The sequence below is a fragment of the Oncorhynchus nerka genome, linkage group LG13, assembly GCF_034236695.1.
Source record: "Oncorhynchus nerka isolate Pitt River linkage group LG13, Oner_Uvic_2.0, whole genome shotgun sequence".
In the NCBI taxonomy this organism is placed as follows: Eukaryota; Metazoa; Chordata; class Actinopteri; order Salmoniformes; family Salmonidae; genus Oncorhynchus; species Oncorhynchus nerka.
Genome location: NC_088408.1, coordinates 78,286,900 through 78,306,563, shown reverse-complemented (window position 1 = coordinate 78,306,563; position 19,664 = coordinate 78,286,900). Strand labels below are relative to the sequence as shown.

Genomic DNA, 19,664 nt, shown 5'->3' with positions numbered 1-19,664 from the left:
AATCATTCATCACTGTCATCCTTTTGACCTCTGGGCAGAGGAGGATCTCATGTACCTCGATTTTCACCCAGGAGTGCTTTTAGTGAGAACGTAATGGACACTCCAAACCCACAGGGTGTCTCTGCCAGTCAGCCAGCTACATCGGGGAGTTGGTTGGTTTCATCAGGAGTTGGAGTGGGTGATGATAATTGATACCCTGGTGGTTCCCTCATCTGTTTCCCCATCTGCTCCTGTTAAAAAATGGATGTGCTTTTCCGCCCCCTCACCATCCTTTCACCTCCACAGGTCCACCCTCATTGTTTCTGATGTTCGCTCCCCTGTTTTACATGCAGGGATCTATCAAAATGATCCTTTGAGTTAGCTCACTTGCTGCCTTCATGACTCACGCCGCACGCACGCATACCCTCACACTCACACTCTACATTTAAAGCGTGTTCGATACGGCAGCCGTGCATTTGCTTTGCATGAGTCTCTATTTCTGAAAAGTACAGCTGTGCACTTGGACCCCAGTGATTCTATCGAATAAGCTGTGATATGTTAAAAAACATAGAGATAATGTATATGAGATGAAAAGCATCAGCCACTACATTCTTGTAAGAAACAGGTTGTGTTGCATACAGTCCATTTTTCCCCACTTCAACTGTGAGTGTACTTATACAGTATGTGTGCACAGAGCTGTGCATAATATAATCTATTTCAGTGGGAATAGGGGGAAAAAACATGACAAATTTGTTGAATGTATGTGGTGTATTGTTCTGCTAGCCCGCAACCTTAGATGTGTCCAAGCCCCTGTATTCATCATCATATGACTATGCAATATGGCACATACTACAGTAATAAGTGAGATGGATTGTTCCCCTGCCTTTTTGTCATGAGACACAGTGAATGACCTTGTAAAAACTACTAGTGCATACCCAGGCACCCAGTTTGCTGAGCCAAGTGAACCTGCTGGCATTCTGAAGCCAAGAAGCTGTCTAGTTGATGTTGTTTACCCTTTGTATTTTATTATTTTATTTAACTAGGCAAGTCAGTTAAGAACAAATTCTTATTTACAACGACGGCCTACCAAAAGGGAAAAGGACTACTGCGGGGACAGGGGCCTGGGATTAAAAAAATAAAGGACAAAACACACATCACGACGAGACAACACAACACTACAAAGACACACAACACACCTAAGACAACAACATAGCAAGGCAGCAACACATGACAACAACATGGTATCAACACAACATGGCGGCAGCACAACATGGTAGCAGCACAAAACAAGGTACAAACATTATTGGGCACAGACAACAGCACAAAGGTAGAGACAACAATACATCATGCAAAGCAGCTACAACTGTCAGTAAGAGTGTCTTTGATTGTGTCTAGTATGCAATTGATTACACACATTTTTGGATTTATAGGATAGTTAGATATAATTGCATCATACTTGGTTTATTTAAGTGTGGATAGTTCTCATGTGAATAGTTTTCACAAATGGAACGGATGGAACACATTCAGTTTTACAGGATGTTATATCATTGCATTATTTTGTGTTCTCTAAATATGTGCACAATCCATTTCCTCCCTCTGAAGCCATTCCAGTACAACTATATATCCAAGGCTGAGAAACAGGGTCATTCATTCCGAGGCGAACATTCTAATCCCACTAAGCTCAATTTTTCTGTTCAGTAAATACAATTAATGTGGTGGAAATACAACAGGTTTGTAATAAGCATCTACGCCTCCTGAACTCTGAACTCACAGGGAGAGCCTCAGATAAATTGATATTGTTTATTTTTTTATTCTGCACCATTGCAATCTCAGGTTATTAATGAATAGTTCATGCGAGCGCTATGTGTGTATGTGTGCCTGCTGAGTGTGTGGGGGAGATTAGAGGTTGTGGGTGTTGGATGTTGGCTGCATGGCTGTAATGAAATGCACGGCTCACAACCCCACGCTTTGATGGTGTTGTGATGCTGCTGCACCTTGTGATCCCACCGTTTCCCAGGATTCAGATTGAGGTCAGGGAATGGAAAATAGGACCAATAAAAGAGAAAAGAGCAATATGACTGTTCCAACCTCTTCCAAGGACCTCTCAACTGGTTTGGATTGTGGATTCGAATCAGGGTGTCTGTAGTGATGCCTCAAGCACTGAGATGTAGTGCCATAGACCGCTGCGCAACTCGGGAGCAGGCCAATCAAAGTAGATCAGGTTTAGATTAGGTTACACACTGTATATTAAACACCATCAAAGGAAAGGTCAATTACACCTGCTTTTACACCTGCATTACTTGCTGTTTGGGGTTTTAGGCTGGGTTTCTGTACAGCACTTTGAGATATCAGCTGATGTACAAAGGGCTATATAAATACATTTGATTTGATTTGATTTGAATTATAACAGTATTCTAATACACATAATAATATTCCATAACCTATATAGACTAGAACAGTGGTCACCAACATTTTCTTAGTAGAGATCACATTGAGTCACAATGCAATTCTCTGCTGGGTGCAGGAGATCAAGTGCTCCTACAATGTATTGTGTGAGATCAATAGGGCCTCCCTATAGTGCATGGGTGGAGAAGCACAGACCTAAGTTCTATTTCCAATTAAATTACATTCCTAAAAATGATAGGCCATTGACTGGAAATAGATATTGTTTCATTCATTTGCCTAATTTCATATAAGAGAGGTCTGCTTTTCTCCATGTAGGCCTTCCCCTTAATATAAATAACCCTTATATTTCAAAACTGGAGTGTCAAGCTAGGCTATATGATGACACTGGTAATAGGTCAGTTGTTGTAGCCTACAACTTGCGAGGCACATCAGAGCATAAATTGAAATAACCTTTATCTCACTGGACTGATGGTCAATCGGATGGAGGGAGAGAGTGGGATTTCTACAAGTGTTGAAAAAAACACTGTTGTAGTCCTAAAAAAAATAAAACTCACTAATTTTCTGTACTCTTTGACAATCTCTCTCTAGGCATGGTTTTTAACTCTTACAGTAGCCTTTTCTACAGTCAGTATCAACTTTGCTGTGGGCTCATGGAAGCTGCTGTAGACACAGTGATCTAAGTTATCCAATTAGCCAGCGGTATGACTACAGGTGCACCTGATTTAGCTCTATCTTCACACTAATAAAATGGTTTAAAATGGGAATGCAGGGCATTCAGGGCAGCTGAATCAAGACCATATATTGCATTATTGGTGAATAGGCTACAAAGAAAATATATAAAAACAATAATAGCCACCCTGATTGGCTGGGCCTGGATTCACACTGCCAGTTCCGGTGCTCCTGCTTTTAATGGATATAATGAAAACAGTGTTGCTGCGCTGTGCAGGTCTATTACTACAAGTATTATTTTGAATTCTGAGCTAAAGTGAAACATGCCTTTCCTTTCCCCCTCGCTCTGACTGACTGGCCTTGGTTCAGTGTTTATCCATCTTGAAAAGAGAAGGATGGTATAAACGCTTACACAGTGAGTGCTTCACAGACCACATACCAGGCAGGCATCCAAAAATACAGAATAGACAGAGATTTATACTGCTAATACAACAGCGTTATCAAATCAGCCTGAATTAACCCCCAAGCCTATACTGCATACCAGGTAAACTGAAAACGTACAAAGTAATCTCAAGAATCTATCGGGATATTGGCAAAATCTATTTCACTGTAACTTTAAATTCAGTGTGAATTACCTTCCCTACCTTTCATCTGGAGCAGTCATTTATACAGGATTAGTATATAATATTGATATTTATGCTACAGATTCAAGCATTATTTATCCAAAGAAACAACTCTGAAGACTGGATAGTCTAAGATCTGTGCACAGTGTACAGTCTCAATGTGCTAGAACAGGGATGGACAACTGGCGGCCTTTTATAGGCCTGCGGACCAATTTCACCCTACATTTTTTTAGGAACTCAGTCGGGATCTCAATTTACTTTTGAGAGTTAGAATAATAGAGGTGAATACACAAGGTTGAATACACAAGGTGCAATTTCTAAATTTGATTGTGCATCGGCAGTCACTCAATTAGCACATGTTTAGATTGGTAAATTAGTCTAGTGGCCAGCTATCTAAACTTGCAGTAAGCATGGTCGAATTACTGACCGGGGTGGGGGCCATTGATCATCAGATGTAGATACACAGACCCACAAGCCACTGTGGCTCCTCATGATGAGTTCAGCTTTTTTGTGGCCCCCTCCCCCATCAAAGTTGCCCATCCCTGTGCTAGAACATGACCGGAAGCGATGAAGTCTGAGATCCCCACACACACACTCTCTTTCTCTCTCTCTCACACACAAACAAACACACACAGAAATGAGAATGCACACACACACAGCGTTAATGTTCTCATAAATGGAAGCTACAGGATGTCACAATGAAATTGCCTCTACTTTCTGCACAGGCAATTTACATGTTCTGCTGCATTTGGCCTGCAAACAAATTAAACTGATCCTATTTTAGGCACTTGGCGCCTGCAGTTCTGTGTGTGTATGGTTGTGAATGAAGCTAGATCCCATTATCTGATAAATCCGTGCTTGAGAAACTTTTCAAACAGGAATTCCATTAATCTGGAAAAATGGAGTTGTAATCTCACACGGCCTGCGTTCTGGGCTCTGTACAGAGGACAAAGGTAGGACAGATAGGGAGAGGAGGCATCCTCAGAAGGTGGCATGTGGACTCAAGTACACACAGATAGAGATTGAGCACATTTTGATCCTGACATATGACGCTCTACGACCCCAGGTATGTGTGACTTTGCTTAGGTTGGGAAAATCAGTGTTGATCGTAATATTAGACAATCTTTTAATTGGTTTTGAGTGTGTTAAAAACACACGCAAGGCTGTTTATTTTGGAGCATGTAGACATTCAATAAATCAAATCATGAAAATAAACAACGGATACAATAATCCGTTTTTTCCAAAACGTCTGTACATTTTTTTTTAAAGTCTTGAAACCAGGCAAGGTAGGAATAAAATGAGAGAAGCTCTAGAGTAACAACTAATGGTAAGACCTATTGCCACAATGTATTCACAATATTACATGAGTCATCGCTGAGGGAAAAAACACTATTTGAATATGAAACCAGATTGAATCTGGACAGATGTCGGTGAATAACCCTCCCGGTGATGGTGCATATGAAAAGAGAGGAAGAGCAGAGGGGGAAAATGACAAGCATCATCAGTCAAACCTGATCCCTCATTGTTTCTACGCCTTGTCCTCTCCCTCATCAACACTGGGATCCCTGAGGTACCTATTGAGGTAGCTAGTGTTGAGCATGCTGCTAACTACCTCTGGGGTGCTACTGTACCCTAGACTCTGAAGGACAAGGGAAGATGAATGGCTGATGAAGTGTACTGGAAAAGGGGGTTCTGGGTCCTCAAGGTTAGAGAATGCATACAGGATGTACCATCAGCAACATCTCAGCATGTGAGGCTATACACAAATCCTGGAGTTAATTCATCTTTATGCAGTCATTTTCAATGAATTTCAAAGTGTTCATTGACAATATTAAGTAGCATTGCAATATTCTTTATCACCCTTCAATTATTATGTTTTCATCATTCCAGTTTGACTTCAAAGCACATATGGTAAATAATGTTTGTCAGACAATTTGGTTCATCAACACCTTCCTTTACCTGGATACAAACCAACTTTCCAACAGCAGATGGTGAACTCAACCCCTCTCCCACAGACTTTTATCATTGCCATTATGCCTTAAAGTAAGTAGCGACCCAGGTCTCTCATATGCCAATCTTTCTCAATGAGATGGGAAGCTTTTTACAATCACTCCACTGTTATTAAATGATTGCTTTTACTAAGTAGTGCCTCTGTCAGTCATTTTTACTGGCAAACCCACTTATAGCTCCATTTGGATCCATTCCTCTGCACTCTTTCCACTACCTTGATGTGATGAAGAATAATTCTGCTTTTGGAAGATAAATGGGCTTGGTTTTAAAGAAATGGAGAGAACGGGGAGGAAGCGAGAGAGAAGAGGAAAGAGTTTAAGAAAAGGTGGTGAGAGAGATAGAGGATTAGAATGGAGAGAGATAAGGGAGAGGGTATATTTAAGAGTTACCTTAAATATGAGTCGTAATTGCAGCCTCCTGTCAGATTGAGAATAATGCTTGTCTGGAATGGATATTTGCTCTAAAACTGTACTGAACCGTCCGACATTAGACAGATGATCAAAATATAGCTAGGGCTGACAGTAAGGCTAAATAATTGACAGCGACCCTGGATTATTCCCTTACCATCTATCTAACGGTATCAGCATGCATGCCTTAGGCCAAAGGAGTAGAAAAGAAAGGAAACAAACACATCAATTCTGTAGCCAGCCACTTCAATGACCTGGGGACACCAACACCAAGACTGCTTCTCACTGCTTGATGTACTCTGACACAGAATGTGCCAAGCAACACCCTAGAGCACGACCCATTGTTGAAGACTGGCAGGCTTTTGGAGAAAGGATTTTTATTGAGGATCACTGGCAACCCTGTACATGGGAAATAGTAGCTAAAGATCTCAAGGGAGCCAACACTGCTTTTTTATTGCTGGGCATATGTATTCAATTGATTTCCTTACTGTTTTACCCACCTAAAGGTATGTTGATGGATGTTTGTTTGATGGTTGTGCTTGAGAAAACTATTCTATGACAGTGTCACAGTACAGTAGCTCATCCCTGATGTCTGTCTCTTCTCTTAACTAAGGGCGGAGCCTATCCTGACCAGGGTGAAGGAGGACCACACCCGGATCATCCTCCCGGCCATCGACAACATCAAGTTCAACACATTCGAGGTGCAGCAGTATGCCAATGCGGCCCACGGCTACAACTGGGGCCTGTGGTGCATGTACATCATCCCCCCTCAGGAGTGGCTGGACAAGGGCGATGAGACAGCTCCCATCAGGTAACACCCCTCACCATAGCTGAGCACCCCCTCCATTATAGATGAGGATCTTTGATGAAATACGGATAGCTAGGTCCCGGATATGACTTGTACATTGTTAGAGCCATCAACTATATGGCTCTATAGGTCTTTTGTACAAGTGTACAGGCCAAACAATCAACAGTGAACCTCTCTATTGAAAAAAAGTATCTAATTAAAATGATAAATATCTTAATATTGATGTGTGCGGTGCACGAGAGGAAGCCTTGAATATTGGGTCATATGTGTTTTTACATACGGTGGGTGAGCGTTGTACATTACTCTAGTTTACACAACTGTGTTTATTGGGTTAGTTCTCTACTGTATGGAAGCAATAGTCACTGTAATCATAGAATTTATGATTATTACCATAATTATTCACCTAGGGTCCTCAGGTAAATCATGTCTTATGTATTTTTATACAACGGGTGATTTGGAATTCACATTGTTAGAGCCTATTCTGCTCATGATATACTTAAAGTTGAACTGACAGCATTTTAGCAACATTAAATCTTATTAAAATCTGTTCACATACACCCCTAGAAAGAATGACACCTTTTTTTATTTACATTTTTTAAAACATTTTCTGACAAGCGAGCACTTGGATATGGTCATTTTCACATTTTCATAAATTCTCAGAATGTTTGGGAATGACGTATAGTAAGTCATTTGTGAAAATTCTCTAGCGGCCATGCATTTGGACAATTAATAGACACTGCAGCAAATAAAACCTAATTAAAACATCTGTCCTGACCAGGACCAGAGTCTACGGAGACCGGTGTGCCATAGCCAATCAGACCTACAGTAGATCTATATGCAAAGAAGCCATGTGCCACATGGGCCTGCCATCATTCACTTTGAACTGGACTGTGTGTATACAGGCAGTAGCAACAGTTTGACTTTAGATCATTAGAACACATTTGCCAAAGCCACAAAATACACCTGAATGGTTTTCTGTAAATATGTACACTGAACAAAAATATAAACACAACATGTAAAGTGTTGCTCCTATGTTTCATGAGCTGAAATAAAAGATACCCAACTTTTTCCATACGCACAAAAAGCTTATTTATATCAAATTTTGTGCACAGATTTGTTGACATCTATGATTGTGAGTATTTCTCCTTTGCCAAGATAATCCACCCACCAGACAGGTGTGGCATATCAAGAAACTGATTAAACAGCATGATCATTACACAGGTGCACCTTGTGCAGGGGACAATAAAAGGCCACTAAAATGTGCAGTTTTGTCACACAACACAATGCCACAGATGTCTCAAGTTTTGAAGGTGTGCAATTGGGATGACGACTGCCAGAATGTCAACCAGAGCTGTTGCCAGAGAATTGAATGTTAATTTCTCTACCATAAGCCGGTTCCAATGTCAATTTAGAGAATTTGGCAGTAGGTCGTCACAACCTCAGACCACGTACAGTGGGGCAAAAAAGTATTTAGTCAGCCACCAACTGTGCAAGTTCTCCCACTTAAAAAGATGAGAGAGGCCTGTAAATTTTCATCATAGGCACACTTCAACTATGACAGACAAAATGAGGAAAAAAATCCAGAAAATCACATTGTAGGATTTTTAATGAATTTATTTGAAAATTATGGTGGAAAATAAAAATTTGGTCACCTACAAACAAGCAATATTTCTGGCTCTCACAGACCTGTAACTTCTTCTTTAAAAGGCTCCTCTGTCCTCCACTCGTTACCCGTATTAATGGCACCTGTTTGAACTTGTTATCATTATAAAAGACACCTGTCCACAACCTCAAACAGTCACACTCCAAACTCCACTATGGCCAAGACCAAAGAGCTGTCAAAGGACACCAGAAACAAAATTGTAGACCTGCACCAGGCTGGGAAGACTGAATCTGCAATAGGTAAGCAGCTTGGTTTGAAGAAGTCAACTGTGGGAGCAATTATTAGGAAATGGAAGACATACAAGACCACTGATAATCTCCCTCGATCTGGGGCTCCACGCAAGATCTCAGCCCGTGGGGTCAAAATGATCACAAGAACGGTGAGCAAAAATCCCAGAACCACACGGGGGGACGTAGTGAATGACCTGCAGAGAGCTGGGACCAAAGTAACAAAGCCTACCATCAGTAACACACTACGCCGCCAGGGACTCAAATCCTGCAGTGCCAGACGTGTCCCCCTGCTTAAGCCCGTACATGTCCAGGCCCATCTGAAGTTTGCTAGAGAGAATTTGGATGACCCAGAAGAAGACTGGGAGGATGTCATATGATCAGATGAAACCAAAATATAACTTTTTGGTAAAAACTCAACTCGTCGTGTTTGGAGGACAAAGAATGCAGAGTTGCATCCAAAGAACACCATACCTACTGTGAAGCATGGGGGTGGAAACATCATGCTTTGGGGCTGTTTTTCTGCAAAGGAACCAGGACGACTGATCCGTGTAAAGGAAATAATGAATGGGGCCATGTATCGTGAGATTTTGAGTGAAAACCTCCTTCCATTAGCAAGGGCATTGAAGATGAAACGTGGCTGGGTCTTTCAGCATGACAATGATCCCAAACACAACGAAGGAGTGGCTTCGTAAGAAGCATTTCAAGGTCCTGGAGTGGCCTAGCCAGTCTCCAGATCTCAACCCCATAGAAAATCTTTGGAGGGGGTTGAAAGTCCGTGTTGCCCAGCAACAGCCCCAAAACATCACTGCTCTAGAGGAGATCTGCATGGAGGAATGGGCCAAAATACCAGCAACAGTGTGTGAAAACCTTGTGAGGACTTACAGAAAACATTTGACATCTGTCATTGCAAACAAAGGGTATATAACAAAGTATTGAGATAAACTTTTGTTATTAACCAAATACTTATTTTCCACCATAATTTGCAAATAAATTCATTAAAAATCCTACAATGTGATTTTCTGGATTTTTTCTTCTCATTTTGTCTGTCATAGTTTAAGTGTACCTATGATGAAAATTACAGGCCTCTCTCATCTTTTTAAGTAGGAGAACTTGCACAATTGGTGTCTGACTAAATACTTTTTTGCCCCACTGTATATGGCGTTGTGTGGGCGAGCGGTTTGGTGATGTCAACTTTGTGACCAGAGTGCCCCATTGTGGCGGTGGGGTTATGGTATGGGCAGGCATAAGCGAAGACAATTGCAGTTAATTAACCTTTTTACGGCTGCTGTCCCTGTACAGGGATCAACATCAGCGGAAATTTCAGAGTGACAACTAATAGTACTCGATACAACTCAAACTTTCATTAAAACACACATGCAGGGTACTCAATTAAAGCTACACTCGTTGTGAATCTAGCCAACATGTCAGAATTTTAAAATGCTTTTCGGCGAAAGCATGAGAAGCTATTATCTGATAGCATGCAACCCCCGAAATACCCAAAGGGGACGTAAACAAAATAATTAGCGTAGCCGGCGCTACACATTAGTAAACGTTAATAATCGATCAAATTGATCACGGGGCGATCTGTATTCAATAGCAGCAAGTCTTGAAATCATGGTCCATATTCTCCCTTTCATAACTTCCTCCGGTGTAGTCGACGACAGGAAGTGCCTATTTCTCATTTGACCAAGGATTAACTTCAACCCAATTGCCAAGACTGGCGACATCGTGTAGAAGCTGTAGGAACTGTAAACTGGACGCTATCTATTTTCCCTTGCCATAGACAATACAGAGACTGGCGGAGTGATATTTTGTTTTTGTTTTTTGTGAACAGTTTTCCTTGGGATTTTGCCTCCTACACACGTTCTGTTATAGTCACAGACATGATTTAACCAGTTTTATAAACTTCAGAGTGTTTTCTATCCACACATACTAAACATATGCATACATTATATTCCTGGCATGACTAGCAGGACGTTGAAATTTTGCGCGATTTTTAACAAAAAGCTGCGAAAATTCGCAGCGCAATAAGACACAAGAGGCAGTGGCCATTTACCTGTGACTGTATACATGATATAGCACTGTCTAGTGTGCTTTATTGCTTTTTTGAAACTGTTAACATGTTAAAAATGACAATGATTTACATATTTTCATTAAAATGTTATTTTGATAAGTCAATACATACAATGTCATTCTTTCACCAGAAGATATTCACCTAATTTTTGAACGCTTTTAAAACACGGAAGACAAACGCGGAAACTATGGATACAACCTCGTCCATGCTCGGTATTATCATAATTTATATGCGAGCCACTAGAAATCCCTACATTAGCATGTTTCTGTTAACCGAAACATCCTGACAAAATACAACATATTACTGGCCTTACACAGTACCCAAACCGGCCGTGCACAAATTTATTTTGCCCCTCCCCCCCATACCAAACGCAATCACGACATGCAGGTTAAAATATAAAAAACTCAACCAATTATATTAAATTGGGGACAGGTCGAAAAGCATTAAACATTTGTGGCAATTTAGCTAGCTAGCTTGCAGTTGGTAGCTAATTTGTCCTACTTAGCTAGCTTGCAGTTGGTAGCTAGTTTGCTGTTGCTAGCTAATTTGTCCTGGGATATAAATGTTGAGTTGTTATTTTACCTAAAATGCACAAGGTCCTCTACACCGACAATTAATCAACACATAAAGCGGTCACCGGAATCGTTTCTAGTCATCTCTCCTCCTTCCAGGCGTTTTCTTCTTTGGACTTTATATGGCAATTGGCATCTAACTTTCATAGTTACCACAACACGACCGAACTCAGTTCATCTTTCAATCACCCACGTGGGCATAACCAATGAGGAGATGGCATGTGGGTATCTGCTTCTATAAACCAATGAGGACATGGGAGAGGCAGGACTTGCACCATGATCAGCATCACAAATAAGAACTGACTTCTATTTTAGCCCTTGGCAACGCAGAGCAATGTGGGTGCAATAATTGAATAACATGTATGTTTACATTTATTTTGCAACACTGGAGCATGCAACTGGGGCGGTTTGGTCAGCATGTTATGTGCCTGGACCTAAACTAAACTGCAGAGAAAAAACCTGATTCAAATGGTTGCCCAATCAGGCAGGCTACAGTAGATGCAAGGCATTTGAGCAGTTATTCAAATAGCCTACACAGCCAGCCAATCGCCAAATAATGCTTTTGGGAACGGGTAGAAAAAGTTAACATCAATCTAGAGGCAAAAATGACATTGTTGTGGTTTAATTCCAAATGCCAAAAAGTGCAAACGGAAAGTTGAAAATATATAGAAGTGAGGGACAGAAAAGTAATGTTCGGAAAATATTTGGTGAAGTGGTAAAAAGAGGATGATAGCAGTGCTGGCTATGTTATGTGTGATGATTGTAAGGCTTGATACAAATTCGACAGTCTCAAGATGGGACTTTAAATAGGTCTATGGCATGTCAAGTGAACTGTAGCCTACTGTTTGCATGGGTTAAATCAGGGGTGTCAAAGTCAAATGGACGGAGGGCCAAATAAAAAAATCAGCTACAAGACGAGGGCCGGACTGTTCGAATGTTCATTGAAAAATTTTTAAATGACGCATATAGTCTAGTGAACCTAATTGAACCTACTGAAAACCTAACAAATATATTACAATATGATCAGATAAATAAAGCAATATTTTCTTATGGCTCTGTCAGTAATCTTTAATTTTCAACAGACACAAAAGACAAATTTCCTTTATATAAATATCCCCATAACATGAACATTAAATGAAAGAAACCGGTATTCAAGGCACCATCAGTAGACTATATTTTCTATTTTAGCAAAAGTGGGCTAAATTTACTTCAAAGAAAAAACAATAGTAGCAATTTTCTATCATCCACTCAACTGAAATATTTTTAAAATATAATTGGATTGAAATACAAAAAAATAAAGTGCAAAAATCTATTAATCAAAAACAACACTTTGTTTAAGGAGAAGTAACATGCAGTGAAAACAAATATTAAATTTTAACTTTTAAACTTGAACTGAGTAAAAACTCTAAATATGTGATTGCACAGTAATGTTCACTTGTTTGAGGTTGAGGGTGATACTTGGTGGTGTCCCATCTTTTCCACAAGTTCATCAATGTTCGGGGTAAGGCTCTGAGCTGAAGAAATCCTCAGAATTGAGTGGAGGTGTTCAGCAGTAAGTCGACTTCTGTGTGATGTTTTGTTCAGGTTCATCAAAGAAAACAGTTGTTCACACAGGTATGTGCTGCCAAACATAGACAACGTTTGAGCAGCCTGGATGCGCAGCTGGGGCATTGTGCCGGGAGGAAACGGGCGAACTCCGCAGCACCCACTGCCGCATATTTTGCCCTCAGTGCATCATTGCATTGGAGGTCAATCAACTCCATTTGGAGGTTTGGTGGTGAGCTTTCCACGTCAACAGCAAATGGGTTACCGAGCAGTTCCAACCTGCTTTTTTGTGCTTCAAAGTCAGCAAATCGGCGTCGAAAGTCAGCGGCAAGCATACCTATTTTATCAGCCAACTGTGTGCTCGGGAACGCACTGGTAGAGAGCTTCTCTTTCATGGTCTGGCAGCTGGGAAAGTGGCTCAAATTTTCTTTCCGCATCTGCGTCTCCCACAGAGTCAGTTTGGTTTTAAATGCCTTCACTGTACTGTACATATCAGAGATGACACGATCCCGACCCTGCAGCTGCAAGTTTATTGCATTCAGATGACTCGTAATGTCACACAGAAAAGCCATTTCACACAGAAACATTTCGTCTCGGAGTTGTGTTGTGTCTTTCCCTTTGCTGTCCAAGAACAGACAAATCTCCTCACGAAGCTCGAAACATCTTTGAAGCACCTTTCCCTGGCTTAGCCATCGCACCTCTGTGTGATAAGGCAAATCACCATGCTCCGTTTCTAACTCCGTCAGAAATGCCTTGAACTGGCGGTGATTCAAACCTTTGGCTCTGATAAAGTTAACTGTGCGCGTGATGATGCTCATTACATGCTCCATTTTCAAGGCTTTACCGCACAACGCTTCCTGGTGTATGATACAATGATAAGCTGTCAGCTCACCTGTCGCGTTTTCCTCTTGCATCTTTTCCCGTATCTTCGCCACCAGTCCGCTCCTGTGTCCACACATCGCAGGTGCTCCGTCGGTTGTCAAACCCACGAGTTTTTCCCAAGGCAGCTCCATCTCATTTACACATCTTGACACCTCTTCATACAAATCATGCCCCGTAGTTGTGCCATGCATAGGACGTAAAGCCAAAAACTCCTCTGTCACGCTTAGGTTGGAGTCCACTCCGCGGATGAAAATTGACAACTGGGCAATGTCAGAAATGTCGGTGCTCTCATCCACAGCCAAGGAATATGCAATAAAATCTTTTCCCTTTTTCACAAGCTGCTCTTTTAGATTGATGGACAACTGGTCTACTCTCTCGGCAATGGTGTTTCTGCTCAGACTCACATTTAAAAAGAGTTGCCTTTTTTCTGGGCAAACTTCGTCACAAACTTTAATCATGCAGTTTTTGATGAAATCCCCCTCCGTAAATGGCCGGGCTGATTTAGCGATCTCTTCTGCCAAAATAAAACTGGCCTTGACAGCAGCCTGGCCTTGTGATTTGGCTTTTTTGAACAGAGCCTGTCGAGATTTGAGGCCTCGTTTTAATTCCTCTGCCTTTTGTAGCCTTTGTTCCATGTCCATATTCTTGTTTTTGTCCGCGTGTTTCGTTTCATAATGTCGTCTCAGATTATACTCTTTCAGTACCGCCACACTTTCTCCACACAGAAGACACACAGGTTTTCCAGCTACCTTCGTGAACATATACTCCGACTCCCACCTTGTTTGAAACCCCCGGTTCTCAGTATCCACCTTCCGTTTTGCCATTTTTGATGGGTATCTGAAAGTTAATTTTACTGTGATGCTGACGACTGCTGTGCCAATAAATATTGAAATGAAGCAGCCTACTGCTCGGTGCGTCACCTTTGCATTGTGGGAAATGTAGTATTGGTGCGTGTAAAAGATCTGCGGGCTGCCGGCTTGCTGCGGGCCGGTTCTAATAATAAATCAAGATCATCCCAGGGGCCGTAAAAACCTTCTTGCGGGCCGGATGTGGCCCGCGGGCCTTGACTCTGACATATGTGGGTTAAATGGAATCTGAAATCTGGAAATTGACCAACCAGAATAACCTACTGTTTTTTTGGCAAACTCTATTTTCCTCTGAAAATACTAGTCCGGTGCGAATCAACGTCCCTGTGTTTTGAGTTTGACAGGTGTTCAGCAATAAAAAATATTTGATTGATAAATTTAACAAAGTGTTGCGCATAGCCTATATATGAAGGGCCTACATGTGTGGACTTTCACAGTGAATGCTTTTATTTAAACGTTTTGTGCGAATGGAATGAACATCGCCAAATACATCATTAAAATATTTTGCGCCTCTGGAATGACGGACATTCTGGGGTAATACAGTACATACCTAACCAACGTTCTCTAGTAATACTAGTTCCGTGCAAATTGAGCTATAACCTTAATAATAACTCCTGCAGAATTAAGCATTTCTTGCAGAAAAATTAGACACCAAATGTAGGCAAAATTTGGATTTAGGAACAGGAGTGGAGAAATATGATTTCTTTCTTTCTGTATCTTGAGAGAATGCAATGTTCAGTTAGATACCATCTGTAGAGGTGTTGTCTTCATCATAAAAACATCATAAAAGCTGATAGTATTTTAACCAAATAAAATATGCATCGAAACCGAACTGAAATCTTATCAGAAACGCATTCGGGTTGTTTTCACAGCTTTCTTTTTCCTTACAACTGGTCTAAATATAATTTGGACATTTTGTACAGAAAATCGTGTTTTTGTTGTTGCTTTATCGTAATTTCTCCCCAGCCCCTAAACGTCTTTGCACTGCGAAAGATGACATGGATAAAAAGGTGTAGATTCACACGCAGATCGAGGCAGGTGTTAATTTCGCCTTCTCAGAAGGCAGGAATCGTGGTCACAGGCAGGCAATGGTCATACACAGGTAGACAAACAGGCAGGTGAATCAACAACTAGGACTGAATGCTATAACTGGTTCTCACAAACGAGCTAGGAAAAGGCTTAGTAGAGTTCAAACTAACAATACCTCACAAAGGCACAAACAGAAAGAACTGAACTAAATAAGGAGCTGATGCGACCAGGCAAGTAACTAACACAGGTGAAATCAATGAACAAAAATTAAAGACAAGGCTTCGTTGAAGAACACAACGAAACAGAACACAAGGTTGACTAAGAAAATAAATACAAAACCTTACACTTGTAGGTCTAGCACCTTTATCGAACTTGAATGAAATACATATACAATTACACTTACACTTTTTTACTTGACTTTTACACTCTATAAATGGAATCGTTCAAATAATTTACTCCAGCAAATTTACCACGTGTGTACTGCAGTACGTAAGTAAAGCGGAAGTCGAATCCATCACATCACACCGTTGTTTGGCTTTGCCCATAGCAACATTCGAAAATGAGGTGGATAGTCCAGACAAATTTGGTTGTTAGTGATTTTGTTCATGTTGCTACAGACACGACCCTAGGCATTAATTATGTTGGCATAGTTGCTATGCAAAAGGTCTGGTCTTCAGATCTAAACAAAATGGCTGCTATGCAAGGCTGGAAAACATGTCTTGTTATTTGCTAGCTAGCTAGGCAACTGCAGCTAACTCATTCACTCACGTCAAACTTTTAACCTGGAATGACATTACACTTGCTGCATTTTCGTTTGTTTGAGCTTCTTTTCTGTTGGTATTTACTTGGATTTGATTTCGACTGGCTCAGAAAAAAAAGTTGTCTGGTCGGCACGATTCACTCTATGTATAGTACTCGCTACAGAAATCGAAATTCAAAAGTGAAACATTGTTTCCGAGGCAGGCAGACAGCTAGGCTTATATTAACCATGCTGTATCAAACCAAATGCTTAAGCTGGAAGCAAGGGGAATTCATGTGAGTGTTGAGATAAATACAAGAGATGATTCGGACAGTATTTTTATGGAGGCGCAGTGTTCATTTTCAGATGGAACTGTTAGCAAGCATCGGAGTGTCTGGTGATGACTTATACAGCACGCCTTGGAACGCTGATCGTCCAATTCATCCAGGATCCAAACAAGCAGTTTTATAATAGACAATTTACACATGGCTGATCATTCATTAAACGTGCCATCCTTTCTGTCGTTATCTAGCAACGCACTACTACTTTTACAAATGCACTGTCCAGCCATGCAATTTATGAACTTGATCTCCACTGTAAAACGCATCTAGACATTATCTCTGACATTTGCAACATTGTTCAAAAGTGAAACATTGTTGGAAGTCGGGAGGAGACAGAGAGCCAGCTTTTCACAGTCAGTCGAAATCGTGAATCAGCATACTTTTTATGGATATATACAAAGACATTTCAATAGAAAAAAAGGCAAAACGAAACAAAATGCAGCTAGCTTGCTGTCTTTCCAGCTTTAGTCTGAAGTGATTGTGTTAGCTATGTTGTTGGCTAGCTAACAGGGGGGAAGTTCATAGCAACCATTTTTTGTTTACCATAGCAAAGTTCTGGAACTATCAACCAGCCTTGGTTAGTTTTGCTTCACATGGCATTCAATATGAATAGAACTAACGACCAGAGAATACCTACGATTGCACTGGACAACAAGTGTTAGTGAATGTAGAATCACGTTTTGTTGAAAAATGTATCGTTTGAGAAAGAATCTAGCTTTTTAAAGTCCACATACAGTTGAACTGTATGTGGCTAGTAGATCATCTCATTTGAAAATCATGGGCAATTATATGGAGTTGGTCCCCCTTCTCTGCTATAACAGCCTCCAATCTTCTGGGAAGGCTTTCCACTAGATGTTGGAACTAGAGGTAGACTGATTATGATTTTTCAGCGCCGATACCGATTATTGGAGGACCAAAAAAAGCCGATACCGATTAATCTTCCGATATTTATATATATATTTGTAATAATGACAATTACAACAATACTGAATGAACAATGAACACTTTTATTTTAACTTAATATAATACATCAATAAAATCAATTTAGTCTCAAATAATGAAACGTGTTCAATTTGGTTTAAATAATGCAAAAACAAAGTGTTGGAGAAGAAAGTAAAAGTGCAATATGTGCCATGTAAAAAAGCTAACGCTTAAGTTCCTTGCTCAGAACATGAGAACATATGAAAGCTGGTGGCTCCTTTTAACATGAGCCTTCAATATTCCCAGGTAAGACGTTTTAGGTTGTAGTTATTATTGGACTATTTCTCTCTATACCATTTGTATTTCATATGCCTTTGACTATTGGATGTTCTAATAAGTACTTTAGTATTGCCAGTCTAATCTCGGGAGTTGATAGACTTGAAGTCATAAACAGCGCAATGCTTGAAGCATTGCAAAGAGCTGCTGGCAAACGCAATAAAGTGCTGTTTGAAGGAATGCTTACGAGCCTTCTGCTGCCAACCACTGCTCAGTCAGACTGCTCTATCAAATCGTAGACTTAATTATAATATAATAATACAGGTAGCCTGTTGTGATAAAAATGCCATAACACATGTCCTCTCATGTATTACTGCTTAATTAATATGTTCACGATTAAAGTGTTATATCATATATTCTACATCACACAGAAACAGTCATATTTCTCCAGACATGTTTGGCTGGGCAAGGTCGAAACACACACTTGGTAAATCAGGTCATACAGAGATTAAATTAATTATTCATATAACCCCAAATGCTGTGTCTGAACACTGGAGGTGACTGCTGAACTTATGGGCCATTTGTCTTCTTGTTGAGGCATTAAAGCATATTACCATATGATTGTAATTTCACACAATGTCAGGAGCCAACCAAGAGCGACAGCAGAGACAAGATAAGAATCAGCCTTACCCTCTTAAGGAAGATTTCAAACAGGCTGATCTGACAATACGGCTATGCTATTTTGCTTATCACTATTTGAATTGCCTACAACCGAACTATGCATTGCCAGTTAGACATAAATTGTCTTTCCAAAATGTGCCTTGCAAATGTGCCAGCAAAAATTGCAGGTGCTGTTTGCTATTTGTGGTCCTGTTATTGATACTTTGCTATGAATGGACAGTGTGCCTAAAGTGGCAGGTAGTGTGTCAGCCATTTGGATCCATTTTGGAAATAATTTCTTTACTTGTTTCCTCAAGCTCTCTGCCCACCAACAATAGATCTATGGCTATTCAGAGCTGAGACCGATTGCCATGGTACTAATGTATTTGGACACATTCAATATAAAAGCAAACACGTCTCTTTTATAAAATTTGTCAGGTTACTAAGAGTGTCTGAAAATGTAATAAGAATTGAAGGTGAAAACCCTACAGAGGATGAGTGTGTAAGCAGTGTGTACATTGGAAAAGTGAGCTTTTTTTGCCAGATATCTATAGAGAACTGACTGTGCAGTAGGAAGTGGAGACAAAGCATTTTTGATGAGAGAATTAGACATGCTTTGGTTGTTTTTTGAGTGTGTGTGTGTCTTTCTTTCTTTCTTCCCCCACAATAATTCCAAAAAGTACACTCCAAGCAGATTATTTTGTGAAAAAGAAACTACTGCAGTTATCGTCTAAACACAACTATATGCATACAAATATATACATGCACAGCATCCTTGATAGCCCTAAAACAACATTATTTTGAATATTATCAATGAAATCATAGTCTCCTCTTCATCCTTCCTCTCCAATAACCTCCTTCCACTAATTTATTGTAGGCCCAGTCGTAGTGGACTGCACTCTCCACTGTGCATGTTCATGTATGGTGTACTAACTGCAGACACAATGTTGCAGTAAATAACGGC

General features: G+C 40.5%; 1 protein-coding gene across 1 annotated transcript in view; it reads left to right on the top strand.

Moving 5' to 3' along the window:
• LOC115140216 (polypeptide N-acetylgalactosaminyltransferase 9) overlaps positions 1-19,664 on the top strand; it is a 115,622-nt gene that overhangs the window by 37,513 nt on the left and 58,445 nt on the right. Inside the window, exon 4 of the mRNA XM_029678422.2 lies at positions 6,708-6,905. Coding sequence (XP_029534282.2) covers positions 6,708-6,905 — 198 coding nt within the window. The remainder of the gene's footprint in view (positions 1-6,707; positions 6,906-19,664) is intronic.